Source organism: Podarcis raffonei, chromosome 3 (assembly GCF_027172205.1).
Source record: "Podarcis raffonei isolate rPodRaf1 chromosome 3, rPodRaf1.pri, whole genome shotgun sequence".
In the NCBI taxonomy this organism is placed as follows: domain Eukaryota; kingdom Metazoa; phylum Chordata; class Lepidosauria; order Squamata; family Lacertidae; genus Podarcis; species Podarcis raffonei.
Genome location: NC_070604.1, coordinates 23,916,266 through 23,935,063, shown reverse-complemented (window position 1 = coordinate 23,935,063; position 18,798 = coordinate 23,916,266). Strand labels below are relative to the sequence as shown.

General features: G+C 39.1%; 1 protein-coding gene across 2 annotated transcripts in view; it reads left to right on the top strand.

The window, feature by feature from the left end:
* Positions 1-18,798, top strand: part of CSMD1 (CUB and Sushi multiple domains 1) — a 949,519-nt gene that overhangs the window by 690,104 nt on the left and 240,617 nt on the right. For both annotated transcript variants that reach the window (XM_053380819.1, XM_053380818.1), the window contains exons 11-12: positions 15,952-16,055; positions 17,349-17,461. In XM_053380819.1, coding sequence (XP_053236794.1) covers positions 15,952-16,055; positions 17,349-17,461 — 217 coding nt within the window. The remainder of the gene's footprint in view (positions 1-15,951; positions 16,056-17,348; positions 17,462-18,798) is intronic.

The following is an 18,798-nucleotide window of genomic DNA, read 5'->3' as shown; positions in this document are numbered from 1 at the left end:
AGCAACCCCTAGTAAACCTTACAGCTGAGTTTGTATCCCCCCCCCCCAGATCATAGCAGCCAACTCCTAGGGTCTGAGGTCCCTTCTGCCTCCCCAGTAAAATATTTGAGAGCCCCCCCCATGGGTAGGATAGGCAGTGCCATTCAAATGTGGGGGTGTACCACGTCTTGTGATCTATTATGCAGGGCAAGGCTTACCTGGGTCCCCCAATATTTTATTCAAATTGGCACCCATGTCCCAGATACATTGTACCTTTTCATTATCTATTCTCTCATTCTTTATTTATTGTTTGTTAACGCATCCCTCATGCCTGTGTGTTGATGGCGTACGTACACACACATTTGGGTAAATATACACAGTGAACAGACAAACCTATTGCTGCAGGAATTGAATTTATATTCCTTCTATATTCACTTTCTGCTTTCCTGCAACTTACTGAAAACCTATTAAAAATAGGTTAAAACTTATAAAGAAATATTTTTAAAAAGTACCCCCCCCATTAGAGTGCTATTTCTTTTCAAATTATACTTCTTTATGTCCTATTGTCACTAAAATGGTTCCGGTTCATCATGAGAGACTTGTTATATTAATCTTATACATGCCTCCTCAGAAGTACCTCATTGAATTCAGTGGGGCATAATCCCATGTAAATGAGTATAGGATGATATCCAAAAATGACATTATGAACTGTTACACCCCCTGCCCCCCACCCCATACTATGAGAATATTTTTTGACACCATATTTGTGTTCATGTTACTGTAGTGCCTATTTAATGCTATAAACATAACTATGGCTAAAAAGCGGCTTCATTGTTTATGCATATACTTTTCAGTAAAAGCTATGTTTTCATTTGCATAGCTCCATACAATAATGCCATATTCCTGGAACACATTGCCCCCCCCCCCCAAGACTGTAAAAAACTAGATAGCTGGAGAAATTTTCTGTTATTTAGCTTTGCGACGTACTATATGCAATCTTCTCTTTTGCCTCCCACTCTTTTTAAAAAATAACATATTTCATTCTTTTCCCTGTTTCATACACCCTAGCCTTCTCAAAATTTCAAAGAATGTTTCCTTAATGCTGTTCCAAGCTAACAAAGCATATTGTGTTACGGCAACTGGTTTTTGAAGCCCTATTTCTATGCTCAAACAAACTAATACAATAAATATGCTTTGCGCAGAGCTTATTGTTTCTCCTTTCCTAGTTTTCTCTGTGTACTTTCAGCATTGTAAAACATCACATTGTCTTTTAATGTGAATACATACAACCTACACCACTTTGAAGGAATAAAATATGCAGCTGTAACCCAGTTGCCCTCTTGTAAAGGCATTTTCTTTTCTTTTCTGTAATTACATATATTTGCATATTTGTAAATATTTGTGAGAATGTTGTTTTGACAGTGAGCTGAACGTATGCTTGTCATTACCACCTACTATTCTATTAACCCCCTTATCGTTAACATAGACATGCTGTCTTTCATTGCCATTTTTCAACTGTCCTCCCTCTCAATAACACAAACATTACACTTCTGAGGGAAAATGGCTCCTTGAACTAAAATAAATGCTAATAGAATTATGTTTAAGTCATTCTACATAGAATAGCAGCCTTAATTTTTATAATAGTCATTTCTAAAATCTACCCTTTGATGTCACCAATGTGTGCCAAACTTCACATTATTGATGTTGCTTTATTGTTTGTAAATTACATTCTTAAATAAAACTACATAATTTTCTAGAAGTCAATAATTATAAATCACAAAACCCTGCTTTAAAAGTAAGTCACATAATACTGCAGGGGGAAAACTGCAGCCACTCCGTTCCACCATTCTCTTTACATTTTAATGCAGAACATCTTCATTGCATATTCATTGCAGATGATGTCTAAGTGAGCTGAGAGGAACTCTTCTGTTTACCAGTGCAGGCTGACTAGAGTTTGAATTAGCCTATGAGGTATCCCAATGTACTGTTACATGGTCAGATACTGCCTATATTACACAAAACACGACACAGATTTGAGAACAATAAACTGGGTTGTACATTCTCCATCAGAAATTATTTGCATCAGTGAAGGTCAAGAAAAGTGGGGTAAAGCAGGTACCAAAACAGGGTAAGAGGAGAAAAAACCAGCATCACGTTCTTTAAAATGAATTGTTCTTAAGGCTCATGGTTCTATTTTAAGGTGGATTTTAAGGTTCCTTCAGATATTAACATTCAGGCACACAATCCACTTCTGGGTGCAGCCCTCCCATGTTACACTGATAAAATAGTATGAAAGGAATCCATATTGCCCTTGTTTTCTGGAATAGTGGTGAGGATGTAGGAGTTATGGTCTGACGTTACTACTGAGCTGGGGGAACTTGTTTTATGTGAAGTGTCATGCACTCAGGGTAATGCCACATTTGCTGGTGAACTGATTTTAATTTCCATGTTACGTTGGATGAATGAAGGATACCTTCATTATAGACTTGGAGCGTTTCCTATGAAATCATGGCTTTCCTAACTAGAGCTGATTTAAAGGGGACTATTTTATGATTGAAAGCACTGGACTCTTTGTTAGATTTATTAACTTTTTCTTTCTCCCAATGTTGAAATCAGGTAGAGCTGAGATGGGATGATAATAAGCAAACTATCCCATTTAGTTGATTGCTTTGTGTTTTATGTAAATTATTACACTTTGATGCTATAAATTATTATAAATATAAGGCTTGAATTAATCATTACTTTAATACAGCTAAGTATAAGTGCGTCCTTTTAGGCTTATCGAAAGCGAATTTAGAATGTCTCATTTTATTTGAATTCTTATGAAAATTCATATGAATTCATATGAAAATTAGAACATTGAAAATACACTGAAAATAAAGAGCAATGAATAGGCTATTGTTCCTTAGCAAATAAAAAAAGCCAAGAACAAATTGGTTTGGCAAAAAACACCTGCAAAAATGAAACTACTCTCTGATCAGGGACCATTTTACATAGACGAATTACTAATTCTAACCCTAGTTGTAACCCAAGCAAATAAATGTCTAACCCTCTTCTCCAATTATTTACAAAGTGCAAATGCTGTATAAATTATTTTGTGCAGTGATACTCAAAATACATTATTGATTCCCCAGATAATACATTTTTGGGATTGGTATTTCTTATTGCTATTAATAGTGCAGAGCACTGTGGCCAGATTGTTAAGTGAAGTATCTGGATACACACGAATTACACATGTACTGAGAGAACTGCATTGGCTGCCAATTAGCTGTCAGACTGTGTTCAAGGTCTTTTCATTGACGTATGACACTCGGAACCAGGTTACCTGAAAGATTGACTTCTCGTATACAGGAGTGTTTGACCACCAGGTTATCAGGAAATATACCCATTTTCCATGGTTGTCTCTGCTGTCTGGAGCACTCTTTCTTCTGTGATTTGTGTGGTGCTATTACTTGTTCTTTAGGCTTCTCCGGGTAACAAACCTTTTTGCCCAGGCCTTTCCTTCAATGATTCTTTACTTTTAATTTTATCTCAGTATCTTTGTACCTCTGCTGTAGCATTTTACTGTTCGGGTTTTTCTTACATAGCTAATATTTTACATAGCTAATATTCTCATGTTTAATTATTTCATATCATGTTTTTATGTTATGATTTAATTTATGTTATAAGGTAAAGGGACAAGTGGAGAAATGTGGTCAACCACCCTTGACCTGCATTCTTGTCATCTTAGAGCTAGCTGATGGATATTGACTGTTTGGGTCTAGGTAAAGGTAAAGGGACCCCTGACCATTAGGTCCAGTCGTGACTGACTCTGGGGTTGCGGTGCTCATCTCGCTTTATTGGCTGAGGGAGCCGGCGTACGGCTTCTGGGTCATGTGGCCAGCATGACTAAGCCGCTTCTGGCGAACCAGAGCAGTGCACGGAAATGCCGTTTACCTTCCTGCCAGAGTGGTACCTATTTATCTACTTGCACTTTCGAACTGCTAGGTTGGCAGGAATTGATATGTTATGCCCCACATTAATAACAGTCCAGAAGCAAACAAACAAAACAGTAGATGGTGATAAATAAACTGTCTCCCATCTAATATAACATACAATATTCTATACAATATTGAGAAGGCAGAGGGCCTTCTCAGTAGTGTCACCCTCCCTGTGGAACGCCCTCCCTTCAGATGCCAATGAAATAAACAACTATCTGACTTTTAGAAGACATCTGAAGGCAGCCCTGTTTAGGGAAGCTTTTAATGTTTGATGTATTACTGTATTTTGATACTTTGTTGGAAGCCACCCAGAGTGGCTGGGGAAACCCAGCCAGATGGGTGGGGTATAAATAATAAAATTAGTAGCAGCAGCAGCAGTAGTAGTGCTACATAGTAATTGAGTAACACTGGGAAGTACTACTTACTCATTCTGAGGGCCACTTCTTAACTCAAGAAATCTGTTCCACTGTGTTAGCCATAGAAAAACATTGCTGTTGCTATAATTCAAATGAAATCACTGGATTATAATATTTCTATCTAATAGTGAGCTCAGCTGGCTTAATGTCTATGAACCTGGAAGCAGAATAGGACTATCCTAAAGCCAAGATAGTGAGTTTCTCTAACAGGGAGAAGTCCCTATTTAAATACTGTCTTTAGGAACCTTATAACTTACTCTGTCGATGGCAGCTGAGCTTAGTGTGGGTGTAGTTTGTTAAGGGTGCTGGAAATGGCAGCTCTGTGATAGAGAATTTTTAATTCTCGGGATTCTTCTTTTTTTCTTTCTTTCTTCTTTTTGGGAGGAGGAGGCGTGCAAGCAAACCAGATCACAGAGTGCAACAAGTGGAGTGGAAGTCCGCTGTTGAAAGGTGCTTTTCAGGCAAATAGCTTTGTATATTAAGTTGCAGAAGTACAATGACTTGAATAAAGCATTGTGGCCTGATGGAGCTTATAAAACTACAAATCGGGTCCTCCCTTCAAGAGGGCACGTGTTGCGGTGAGACCGGGCAACCAAACCCTGTGTTGTGGGTGGGTTTGATTGATTAGCCACAACACCCAAATTGGTATGTCCCTTGATGCTGGGTTTAATCAGGCCAATGGGATGCATGCTAAATGGATCAAGGGACCTATATATACCTATGCACGTGACCGAGAGCTTCCTCTGTTAGTGCGTGCATTGGAACACCCGCCCACCTGTCCCTATATTTAGGGCTGTACACTTGTCCTTGCTATGTTGTTGTGTGTCATCTGTCGTTGGCACAGGGGGACAGCAGGAATTTCCCCCACTTGGCTGATTGGTTGGTGCCATTTGGGTTTCGCCTGCCGCGTAGCAAATCATCACAACTTGTAAGGTTGTGGATAGGCTCTGGTTCAGGTGATAGGGATGGGAGAACGAACTCGCCATCCCTATGTGAAGGGTATTCCGTTAAAGGAATCCAGGGACTCCATGGTTTGGTCAACCCCTGAGAGGGGGTTGTGCCCGTGCTTGAGTCCAGGGGGGCATTTGGGTGGAAGAGATAGCCTGTTCCCAACTTCCCGCTTATCCAGGTGTTCACCCTAGGCTGACCTATGTTGGTGCCCTGGGTCAGCGCTACCTTCAACGGTGCAGGGAGCTAGTTGAACCAGAGCCTATGCAACCATTCACTTGCTGTAATCAGTAAAGTTGTGGCCTAAATTCTGCAAAACCAAACCAAAATTTGAGTCTTGTCTGAATTTATTTAAGGGAGAGCTTTAAAGGTCTAAACAAGCAAAGCAAACTTCCTGTAGTGTTCATCTACTGCCAACACTTAAGGCCAATCATTGCAGAGATTATATCTGATGGAGAGAAGATATAGCCAAGAATAAGATGTGTCTGTGTCTGTGTCTTTGTCTGTGTGTGATTAACCAAATGGCCTGTGGGAGTGAGCAGCATTTGGTCTCCTCCCCCCCCCCCTTTTTTAAACAACAGCTTAAATGAATGGTAAAGAAAGAACCTATAATTCTCTTGAAAGAAACTACACCTACAGATCCATTATGTTTTGTGGGACTGGTATTATTGAAAATGTTTTGTCATAATGCAATGCATATTTTGTGTATTGTGTAGTGCACTCTTGTCTGCTCTGTGCTGGTAATACTGCACTTCCAGGAAGAAAAACCTTTTTTATATATTTAATATGTGGTATTTAAAGATATGCAAAATTGAACCTGTAATGACACAATCGCTGCATTCAGCTGAAAAATTATTTTTACAGGGGGTAGAGAGCAATGGAGCTTTAAAGCTATGAAGTCACAAAAAGAACTTATTAAATTATCAATTGTGGTTTTTTATGATAAAGTAGTGTTAACGTTGACACCAGAGTCAACGCGCAATGTACATTTTCTGCAAATTCTATTGAACGTTACCGTCAGATCTGTTGGAAGGCTTAATTTCCATTAGTTTCCTTCTGACCTCCTGACATTTGAGTGTAATTCAAATTATTTTAATGGCTTATGCTGTTTGTAATACACATTTTACATTTGAAATGTCTTTAGATGCAACTTTCTGAGCTACTGCAATACCTGTAAGAATGTACTCTGTTAGCAAATCTCAGCATGCTAATTAGTATAATTTGTTAAAAAACAACTTCTGACTTGGATACTAACCACTTTGGGTGGAGTACAGCTCATAGAGAAGAGATTCATCACCACCCTCTTCCTTCAGCAGCCTCTTGCACCACTCATATACCGTCGTCATTCCATTGGATTCAAGTCACTGTTACTAATTAGCACATTATGAAATTTCTAAGACACAGCTTCGTCACAGAATCTTATGATGATGCCTGTCTCATAGTATGAAGTCATTACATTATGCTTCAGAATTTGCATGTGTTTCTCAGTCCAGTGATAATTACTTTTAGGACAAATGTAAAAGGTCATATGGTAGAATCTGTTACAATTTTTATTTTTTTAATGTCAGGCTTAGAATGAGTAGCACCTTGGACCTCTGGGGGAGACTTTGCACTAGTTGTAAAATTTATTGGTGGAATGAACATGTAAATTGTGAGTAAATATCAGTTGCGTCACTTAATATCCGAAATGACTGATTATCTTTGATAATCAAAGTTCAGTGGGAGGAACAGCATTTCAATACGAAAAAGAACTACTATCAGTGATTTAAACGTTACTGCTGAATTATGCATATCAGCTCCACAAACACTTTTTAATCCAGTCCAAATAACTTTATTGTACTAGCCAGTGGCCATGACAAATCTGAATCAAAAATAAATACAAGTAAAAGGGGTGTCGTGCCACAAATAATAGTCTCTCTTTAGATCTCTGCGTCTTCCTTACAATTCACTGCTATAATGTCCAGGGTCGTCTTTCTGACCTTTTTGGCCACCAAAACAAAACTTTTCATTTCCTTTCTCATTGATGATAGATTGAAATCTGTCCCATTACAGCTAAAGGCATTCAGTATTCAGCATACTTACTCAAGACAGGCAGTATTCAACATACTTACTCAAGACAGGCAGTATTCAACATACTTACTCAAGACAGGCAGTATTCAACATACTTACTCAATCGGCTGTTTTGGGGAGACCACACCAACCTGTCCTATCCCTGGCACAAGGGCTTTGCAGTTCTCTCTGCTTTTTTCCTTTACACCTCCAACAAAGTGTGCAAAGGAGAGTGGGGTAGGGTCACAAAGGGTTTCCAAAGGAGATTTAACTGTCTCATCCTGTAAATTCCACATAAGCAGCAAGTTATACATTCTAGATAACAGCTTTGTCTTTGGTTCTAACAATTCTGTCTCTAGTTTCGACTTTTCCACCTGGAAACCAACTTTTTTGTCCATTTTGAAAACCTCTTGAATTTGAGCATAATGTAGCCAGTCTCGCACCTTATTTTTTAGTTTGTCCTGGCTCTGCAACTTCCAATTGTCTCCAATTTTTTCAGTCAATTCCCAATATTTCGGCCAATAGGCCTCCATATTGGGTCTTTTTCGGGCCTTGGCCTCCACTGGTGATAGCCACCTCGGAGTTTTACTCTCTAGTAAGTCTTTATATTTCATCCAGACTGCAAAAATTGCTTTTCTGGCAATGTGGCTTTTAAACAATTTATGTGCTTTAACCTTGTCGTACCATAGGTATGCGTGCCATCCAAAAGCATTATTAAAACCTTCCAGATCTAGGACATCGGTGTTTTCCAACAAAAACCAATCTTTCAGCCAGCAGAAGGCTGCAGCTTCATAATACAACCTCAAGTCCGGCAGGGCAAACCCCCCTCTTTCTTTCGAATCTGTTAATATTTTAAACTTTATTCGGGGCTTTTTGCCCTGCCAGATAAATCTAGATATATCCTTCTGCCATTTTCCAAAGCAATCCACTCTGTCCACGATCTGTAAGGTTTGAAACAAAAATAACATTTTCGGCAACACATTCATTTTTATAGCTGCAATTCTTCCCAACAAGGAAAGTTTCAATCTTGACCAAATTTCTAAATCCTTTTTAACTTCCAACCAACATTTCTCATAATTATCCTTAAATAAGTTCAAATTCTTGGAGGACAAATAGATCCCAAGGTATTTCACTTTTTTAACCACATTCAGTTCTGTTTCTCTCTGAAACCCCTCTGTTTCTGTAATTGTTAAATTTTTGGTCAGAACCTTAGTTTTTTGTTTATTCAACCTAAATCCCACCACCCGACCAAATTCAGATATAAGTTCGAGAACTCTTTTTGTACTGGATTCTGGCTCCTGCAGTGTCAAAACTAGGTCATCTGCAAAAGCTTTCAGTTTATATTGTTTCACTCCGACCTCTATCCCTTGTACCAACCGGTCCTCTCTGATCATATTCAATAGCACCTCCAGGACTGAAATAAATAACAGAGGGGATAGAGGGCACCCTTGTCGTGTCCCTTTTTCAATTTTAAATTCCTCCGTCACCACATTGTTCACTATTAATTTAGCTTTTTGTTCTGAATAGATTGCATGTAATCCATTCTCAAACCCCCGTCCCACTCCCATCCCCTCCAAGTTCTTCTTCATAAACATCCAAGATATATTGTCAAATGCTTTCTCCGCATCAATAAAGATTAACACCGCCCTTGTGTTCCTGTTAGTCTGCAAAAGTTCTAAAATGTCAATGATGTTTCTAGTGTTCTCATATAAATGTCTACCAGGGAGAAAGCCAGCTTGGTCTTTATGAATTACTTCATTTAAGACTTTTTTAAGTCTATTTGCCAAAATGTCTGCAAATATTTTGTAATCCACATTTAGGAGTGAGATGGGACGGTAGTTTTTAAGCTGAGTCTTTTCAGATTCTGACTTAGGTATCAATGTGATGAAGGCTTCTTTCCACGTTTCTGGTGCCCTCTTCCCATCCATAATCTGGTTACACACCTCCAACAAAGGTTGTATCAAATAGTCCTTCAGAACCTTGTAATATTTGGAGGTAAGTCCATCCGGGCCTGGAGATTTGCCTAGTTGCATATTCTGAATGGCACCTTCAATTTCCTGTGTGGTTATTATAGAGTTCAAGATTGATCTTTTATCTTGAGTTATTTTTGATAGTCCATTTATCTTTAAAAATTGATCTATCTCTGATTCTTTCTGGGGCCCCTGTGCATACAGTTCTTTGAAGTATCTGTGGAAGCACCTCCTAATTTCTTCTGGTTTCTGTACGGTCCTTCCATCAATCTCTAGATTTGTTATCGTGTTTAGCTTTTGTCTTTTTTTCAGCTGCCAAGCTAGCAGCTTTCCACATTTATTTGCTGATTCAAAAGATCTTTGCTTCATCTGTTTTATTTTCCATTCAATCTCCTGATTGATCAATTTTGAGTATTCTGCTTGGTGGAATTTAATTTCTCTCAGCACCTCCTTGGACTTTGGTTTGGTTCTCAGTTTTTTTTCTCCTTGGTGTATTTTCTCCAATATTTTGTCCTTCTTTCCGTTCCAGAGTTTTTTCTTGATTGAATTCTGTTGTATCAGAAACCCTCTCATAACAGCTTTACTTGCGTCCCAGATCGTTCTTTTTTCAACTGTAGTATTCAGATTTATCTCAAAATAGTCCTTTAATGTTTTTTGGGCCTTTTTCACAATCTCTTGATCTCTTAGTAGTGTGTCATTCATTCTCCATCTGAAGGAACCGGGTTGAGTTAATCTAAGTTCTATTTTCAAGGCGTTGTGGTCGGAGCATGTTTTTGGGCAGATTTCCACCTTTTTAGTCTTGGGTGCCAGCCCCCTGGAGGTCCAGATTTGGTCGATCCTTGACCAAGACAGGTGGGCCTCAGAGAAAAAAGTTCCTTCTTTACCTAGGGGGTTCTTTGTCCTCCATATGTCGATCAAATCCAGATTGTCAGTCAGTTCGAAAAAAGTTTTGGGCAGTCTGCCATCAGATGTTAAGTTTTGGTTGTAAGACTTATCCATATGTGTAGACACCACTCCATTCATATCTCCCATCATTATGATGTTAGCATAGTCCAGATAGTCCAGCAACGTCTCATGCAGCTTCTTGAAAAATTCTGATTTCCCGTCATTTGGGGCATAAATTCCTAATATCAATATTTTTTCTCCTTGGGTTTGAATTTCGATTGCCAAAATTCTTCCTTGTTCATCCTTAAATAGAAATTTGGGTATCAGGCTCTCCTTAGCATAGATCACCACTCCTCTTTTCTTTACTTTGTCAGACGAAATAAATTCTTGGCCTAATCTTTTATTTACCAAAACCTTCCTGTGGAGCCTGGTCACATGGGTTTCTTGTAGGCAAATAATGTCCAATTGTTCTTTCTTCAATATGTGAAATAACCTCCTTCTTTTCTCCGGGGAATTTCCGCCATTTATATTCCAACTGAGTAGCCGCAGAGACATCCTGAACTATTCTGCTCCACCTAGAGCGGTGTATCTTCTTTCTCCTCTGATTCCGAAGGTGCAGGTATTGCTCCACCTGGGTTGGGTATAGGCCAATTAGCTGCTGCTTCTTTTTGGAGGTCTTCTCCGTGGTCGTGCTGGAACTTTTGTAAGTCCTCTGGTGATCTTATTTTAACCTTCTTCTGTTTGTAGGTGAATGATAGCCCTTGTGGGAACTCCCACCTATAAGGAATTGTGTTGAGTCTCAATAACTTAGCCAAATCTGAGTAGGTGGCTCTCAAGTCCAATAACTGTTTAGGAATATCTCGATAAATTTCCACCCTTTTCTCTTGTATCACAATTGGGTTTTTGAAGTGTAGGCCTAGTATTTTGTCTCTCTCCTCCCTTGATCTCAAAGCTATTAAGCAGTCTCTGGATCTATCTTTTCTTACTAATCTTCCCAACCGAAAAGCCGATACAATTTTAAAATCAATTTCTTCTTTTAAGTCCCAGAACTTTGTAAACTCTGTTGTCAAAAGTCCTTTCAAATCTTCTTGTTCAATTTCTGGGACTGCCCTTAGTCTAAGGTTGGTCTCGCGATTTTTCAATTCCACCAACGAGAGATAGGTTTGTTGGTCCCCTATCTGTTTATGAAGAGGCTTGACTTCCGCTTTAACTTCCTGCTTATGTGGAATTTACAGGATGAGACAGTTAAATCTGCTATGATTAAATGGGCACAGGATGTTGGACACAACATTATGTTTGAAGACTGGGAAAGGTTATGGAACACCGGAATGAAATTTACGGCCAGCACGGCCTTGAAGGAAAACATTATGAAAATGATATACCGGTGGTACATGACCCCAGTCAAGTTAGCTAAGATACATCACCTGTCTGACAATAAATGTTGGAAGTGTAAGGAAGCAGAGGGGACTTTCTTTCACCTCTGGTGGACATGCCCAAAGGTTAAGGCTTTCTGGGAAATGATTTACAATGAGTTGAAAAAGGTATTTAGGTATACCTTTCCCAAGAAACCAGAGGCCTTCCTGTTGGGCATGGTAGACCAGAAAGTGTTAAAGAAGGACAGAACTTTGTTTATGTATGCTAGTACAGCAGCAAGAATACTCATCGCAAAGAACTGGAAGACACAAGATTTACCCACGCTGGAGGAATGGCAGACGCAGTTGATGGACTACATGGAGATAGCTGAACTGACCGGCAGAATCCGAGATTTGGATGTAGAAACAATTGAGGTGGACTGGAAAAAGTTTAAAGACTACTTGCAAAAGTATTACAAACTGTATGAATCTTAAGACGGTGCATGATTTGAAAATGATACGCTTTAGCAATTATGATTAAGTAAATAGTAAACTAAGTGATAAAAGAGAAAAGGAGATAATATGAAATTGAACATGTTACGTTTATTTTAAAGGTATAAAAATTCTGACATAATACATTGAATATAGATACATAACATGTAAAAGTTACAATAAGGTATGACATAAGGTAACAAATTGCTGACATTGTTAATATAAAGAACGCAGAATCGGAAGGGGTGGGGAAGTCCAATTTGGGATTTTTGTTAAAAAAAAAAAAAAATGGTTTCTTGTAAACTCTTTGTTTGTAATGTATAAAATTTGGAAAGAAACGTAATAAAAAATATTATAAAAAAAACAAAGGGTTTCCAAAGGCTTCCCATGCTGCTGCTTTCCATCCCTGGGGTTGCAAGTAGAATAGGGAAGTCCGAGTAAAAAGGGGGGGAGAGCCTCCCCTTTGTTCCATTTTCTTGCTGTTGTTGCTGCAGACTCTTTCTCAGGGTTCTTTCAGTGACAGTGGGCGCTTGGAAATCCAGCAAGGGAGGTTGACAGCTGGCCAGGACCTGTAACATCATGTGATCGGCAGGTGGGTTGCCCCACCTACCTGCCCCATTTGGCCAATAATACCAATTCCTGGTAAGAATCTGACCCATGAAGCCAAAAACATTCCACGCCTCTGGGAGTTTTGACTGTGAAGTGGACCTTCCTCTCCCTCTCTCCTCCCTGTTCTGAAGTTTTCTCCAACTCTCTGAAAGTTATTTTGGAAGGGCACAGGTTGTACACGTGGAGAGGTGGTGGTGGTGGTGGGGAGAGTTATGTGCAAGAAGTGGAAATCTTAGTGCTGACAGTGTGATGGCATTGGATGCTACCTTCGAATGTAAAGATCTTTACACCAGTGTGGTGTAGTGGTTAAGAGTGGTGGACTCATAATCTGGTGAACTGGGTTCGCTTCCCCGCTCCTCCCCATGCAGCTGCTGGGTAACCTTGGGCTAGTCATACTTCTCTGAAATCTCTCAGCCCCACTCACTTCACAGTGTGTTTGTTGTGGGGGAGGAAGGGAAAGGAGATTGTTAGCCGCTTCGAGACTCCTTCGGGTAGTGGTAAAGCAGGATATCAAATCCAAACTCTTCTTTTTCTTCTTCTATTGAGAGGGAATAGCTGGATTTTCATATCTCTAGCTACTTTTTATGTTTCTTTTTTAACCATGGTTACATAAAAAGTATTTTTCATGTTAATCATTGCCCTCACCTAAGGACTTGAAAGGGTATAAAATGTATTTTTAAACCTTTGTAGTATTGCCTTTAAAGTTGTTTTCCACTGAAACAATTAAGTGTGAGTGTAACAGGTTTACAAAGACAAAGGATAAAACGTCCACACGTAATAGATCACTGAACTCTGGCATACGGTCAAAACAAATTTGTATGTGATTTGATTTTATAATGACTTCTTTTCTTTTGTGCCAACTAACTATTACACAAATAGCATGTTTTGGATCCTATTAAAATTATTTCTAGTTTTTTTTTTTTATCTTCTTCAATACAACTGTAAATATTCACCCGTGCACAGTTACTGTGGTTCTGGATTATATTATTGTTATGAAAGCACATCACATCAGTCATTTTGAAACATATGTCTGCTCAGCAAAGGCAGCAACGAACTGAAAAATTGGTATTTTGTTTGTGTTTTTAAAATGGCTTCGCTCTGCAGAGAGGGGGAGAAAACTAGAGTTATCACCCCACCACCAACCATGAAAAATGCACACATATGATATTCAGCTCACAAATGATCACACAATTTAAGAGTTTAAGAGTTTCTTGAACTATATATAAGCAGTTTAGGGATTCATTGACTTCCAGCATATTTGAACAACTCTTGTTGACATCCTGCTCTTATGAGAGCCTGAAAATAGCCACTGCTACACCCATTGTTGTTGACCCGTTGAAAGTAGTTTAATTTCAATAAGGGATGTAGAAAGTTAGCAAGGTCTGTTCTGACCCATATTTGTTGCAACCAGCATTGTTTCTTTCTTTTTGCTGAAGTTTGGCTTCAAAATCTGTGGACAGACGGAAAGCCTCCTGGGAGGAAGTTCCATAGATGGTATGCCACTACCAAGAATATCTTGTTACCAGCCTCCTAGTTTCTCATTTGGATTGGACCACATGCAGGACATCTTATTTTGATTATAATTCCCTGGTCATTTGGACGCTGCATCACGTCCCTCAGGGCATGATGAGCTTGACAACAAAACTTTGAATTGGTTTAAATAATGATAAGACATTTATTTCCTTGTGGTGCTAATACCTGATCCTGCTATTCAAACCCTTCTTTTCTTTCACATGAAACTGATAAATGCCTTCACCTGATTTATTAAATTGTATTACATTATAATATACTGTAAAATCATTTTGCTTTTAAATGGTAAGTTATTTTACATATACGATATTCTTTTTTCTGTTCTCCATATGATCGTGGTATACTATCTACTAATCTCTGAACTTACATACAATTGCATGTCCAGAGCTTTATAAAAATGTATACCGCTATGATGTGAGCAGCAGAAAAATATAAAACTACAAATCTTTTAATGATTATATATTTCATTTTATATTTCTGTAGTCTTGCAAACCGTAAAACATTAATTTTCAAAGACTTCCTAGAGACAGATACTTCTCTCTGTGTTTACTTTTATTACTCTATTATTTTTTAAAAGATAGTAATTCTTTTTCTATCAAAAACTTTTATACCCGAGACACTGCTGCACTATTAAATATTCCCAGCTTGGTTAAATGTATACTACACTAGAGCATGTTGATTTTTTTCAGCTTCCAAATTCCAAAATTGAGGGGTGTTAAAAAGTTGTAACATGACTTGGGAATTCATAGGATAGTTCTGTTAAATTAATAAAATGTATTTTTGCTTGATAAGTAGCTTGTGTGTTAAACTGCAATTTTTTTTTTAAAAAAAAAGATTGCCATGTACTTGCAGTTATATTATTTATTAATATAATTTAACTAATACAGTGGTACCTCGGGTTACATACTCTTTAGGTTACAGACTCCGCTAACCCAGAAATATTACCTCGGGTTAAGAACTTTGCTTCAGGATGAGAACAGAAATTGTGCAGTGGCGGCGCAGCAGCAGCAGGAGGCCTCATTAGCTAAAGTGGTGCTTTAGGTTAAGAACAGTTTTGGGTTAAGAACAGACCTCCAGAATGAATTAAGTTCTTAACCCGAGGTACCACTGTAACTGCTGCCTTCCATGTTGTTTTTGCTGCACTAGCAGCACCTAAGTGACCTTTCCATGGTACAAGCCTCGACAGTGTGTGTGGAGCTCCTGGGCTGCCCTCTGGCCTTGCTGATGTGGTCCAAATGAAAGCAGAGCAATAGGTTTGACACCAGCTTTGTTGCAAGAGTTGCTGGAAGGAGACACCGTACAACCACCTCAGATACTCGACTCTGGATTTGTGTAGGGTTTATTCCTTAGCATTTGCCTGCATCCCCAGAGATGCACCCCAATGTCTCTCAAGACAGACAGATGCCAACAGGACCAACAGAATTTATTAGTATTTGTATTATTTAGCATTACCTGGCATTTTTAGAAGGTGAACTTAAATTTCTTTGGTTTTCCAAAAACCGGCTTATGTGCTTCTTCACCAATCGTAGACTTACCAAGCCAAATGCTGTCCTAGAAAAAAAATTATTATTGGTATGGCATATTTGAATTCATCACACCCAAATCTATATATTTTGAACCGCTCACTGAATTTTTTTCCAAAAATTATCATTCGCCCCCCAAAATAACGATACTACAGTGTAAAGCACAGTTGCAAAAAATGTGATCAGCTGACAAATGTGGTCCTTTCCTATCCTAACAGGTCATAAAGCTTGCCTTTGAAGAATTTGAGCTAGAAAGAGGATACGACACCCTGACAGTAGGAGACGCTGGAAAAGTGGGAGATACCAGAACAGTGTTGTATGTGTAAGTACACAATAACATTGATGTTTTACTCTTTGTATTAACTTCTCTAAGAAAGGGTCCCCACTTTTACTACTTCGTTTTAAAAATTCATTTTTAGCTTAAATTGTGCAGTTTTTTGTTGTTTTTTTTAAGTCTAAAGACTCTTTGGAAAGTACATTCACAGAGCAGGAACTGGGATGGAACAACAACAGGAAGAAAAACAAGTGAAACCACTTAATGCATAAAATTATATATATATATATTTAAAAAGCTAACATTGTGCACATCCAGATTTTGGAGATGGAACTAGTGCTTCTTATTCTTAATATTTTTAAAGGCCTGCTGTTAACTCTAGCTAAAAAGTAAGCTTGGGTGCACCCCAAGACCCATAATTTTCAGTGTTGAGGAAGAGCACTCACTGCCTTTTGTATTGAGATGTACAGCTTTATTTTAACTATTGTGCTCATCACAAGGACATTGGGACTTCAGTGATAGTTGGAGGGATAGCTCAGTTGGTAGAGCATGAGACTCTTAATTTCAGGATTGTGGGTTTGAGACCCACACTGGGCAATAAATTGAGCATGTTCAAAGAGCACAGGCTACCTCAGTTACCTTCAGGAACAATTACTTCTATGGGGTTTGCATTGGCATTTTGGGCTTATGCTAATGGTAATTTTTCAGGGCAGAGGGAGTGACTTCCCTCTTAGTGGGATTTCTTTTTATTAAAAAAAATGTTTGCAGAAAGTTTAGGAGCTCCTTCCACGATGCAAATGGTGCAACAAAAGAGTGGTGGTATAGGCTGCTAGATGCATCCATTAAGTGTCACAGATTTCATACGGAAAGTGCACATAATGTAGAAAGCCAGTAGCCTGCGGAGGTATTTAAATAAGGACAATTGCTTTCGCCGCATTCCTCTCTTGAGAGAACAGAATGTTCTGGCTTCCTTAATAAAATCCAGTAATTGCTATCTCTACCCAGATTGTTGCTGACAATCTTGTGTTGTCTACAAGTTGCCTTATTTCACCGTGGACTCCGACACCTGCCATTTGAGTTGACACTTTCGACTCATGCCAGCCTCTGATTTCAACATGCAAACATATCACTCGCTACCTGCCGTGACTTCATAGAGCTCTTATAACTGGCAGGTCCTCCTTTAGCATCTTTGTTCTAGCGTGACATTTCACTCCCAAACCTGGAGTCGTCGTGGAGCAATCACTCTGTAACTGGAAGACACAAGTTGAAGAGCATAATGCAGATATGACAAGGCGTCACACTTGTGTCTGTGCATGATGCTACTGTTTCTTTTATCTACAGGCTGACTGGCTCTAGTGTCCCTGATCTCATAGTGAGCATGAGCAACCAAATGTGGCTCCATTTGCAGTCGGATGACAGCATTGGCTCACCTGGATTCAAAGCTGTATATCAAGGTAAATTTCTGATAGAATGAATAAATGAAGTCATTCTAGACAAGTACGCAACTAGTCTGTGCTAGAAAAGTAAACTAGAACAGGGTGTTACAGCCAGTACTGTTTCAATCCACTCCTGCTACACCTCATTCATTTTTCTTTTAAAACTGCTACTACCGTACATTCCATTACTCCTGAGCAAGCTCAGTTTTCATCGGAATGAAGGCTTTCCCCTTAGGTGTCTTTCTCTCTTTCTTTAACAGTATTTTTATACATCGTTGGGTTCCCCAGGGCATGCTAATACGTACCTTTTGTTTCTCAGGTGCCCCATTTTGGGTACAATACGGTTGGCACAAATCACCCGACTTTGCTGTTAGGAGTGATCCTTTGTTTGTCCATGGATCATAAAAAAGCACCCTCTGTTCTATAGAAAGAGGTAGCTAGAAGCTGACTTTCCTCCTCCATCTTTTCACTGGCAGTCCCCAAGTGCCCCAAAAAGGCTGTCTTGAAGGTCATGGGACCCTGCTCAATGAAGTGGGAAATTGCAGGAGATCAGGCATTTTCTCAGAGAGTTAGCCCAGGACTGTAGCAGGAGAGGAAAAAGTTAGCTGATTGGTGGGTTTATTCTGCTTTATTAGTTTCTCTTTTTGATTGGCAAAGACTACCAAATTATTGCTGCCTTTGGGAGCTATATTGCAACAAAAAAGGGATAAAAGAAAGCAGACAATTGTGGGATAAGAACAAGTTACAAGATATGCATTGACTGGAAACGAAGCGTTGTGACTTCCCCAAAACTCTTGCAAGTGCAAACAGTATTGAAAATGAGATTGTGTGTGACAACTCTGATAGCATCAATGTGCAATATAAGGGATAGCTAGAGGGGACATCGGTGTAGACTGAGCAGTATGAACCAAAGCTCTGACTGAGTATAACGTAGCTTCCTAAGTTCCTAGTCCATTCTCTACTGATTGATTGCGATAGTATTTGGCACCCCTAAATCTTAATTGGATAATGCTGCATCATGCCGCTTCTGGTCAGATTCCTAACATTTCAAGACAGGCCTGCAGAAACTCTGGAACATCTTTTCTATGAGTGAATCATATGCGAGGGCACAAGTTGGTAAGTATTTATACAGTTGGCTCTTTCCACGTGGTTCCATCATTTAGATGTAGTCCGCAACCTTGAGGGTTCTGTCTATGGAAAAGGGGTTATGTGCTTTTGCGGTTAATCACAAAAGCATTTATTCCTTATTCTTATTCCCATTGAAAGGCCCATGTGATCAGCCCTCCTCTCTGTATTATTCAAATCCATACCCTCCCTGCTGCAGGGGATATGCTGGTGGAAAACATGTACTGTAT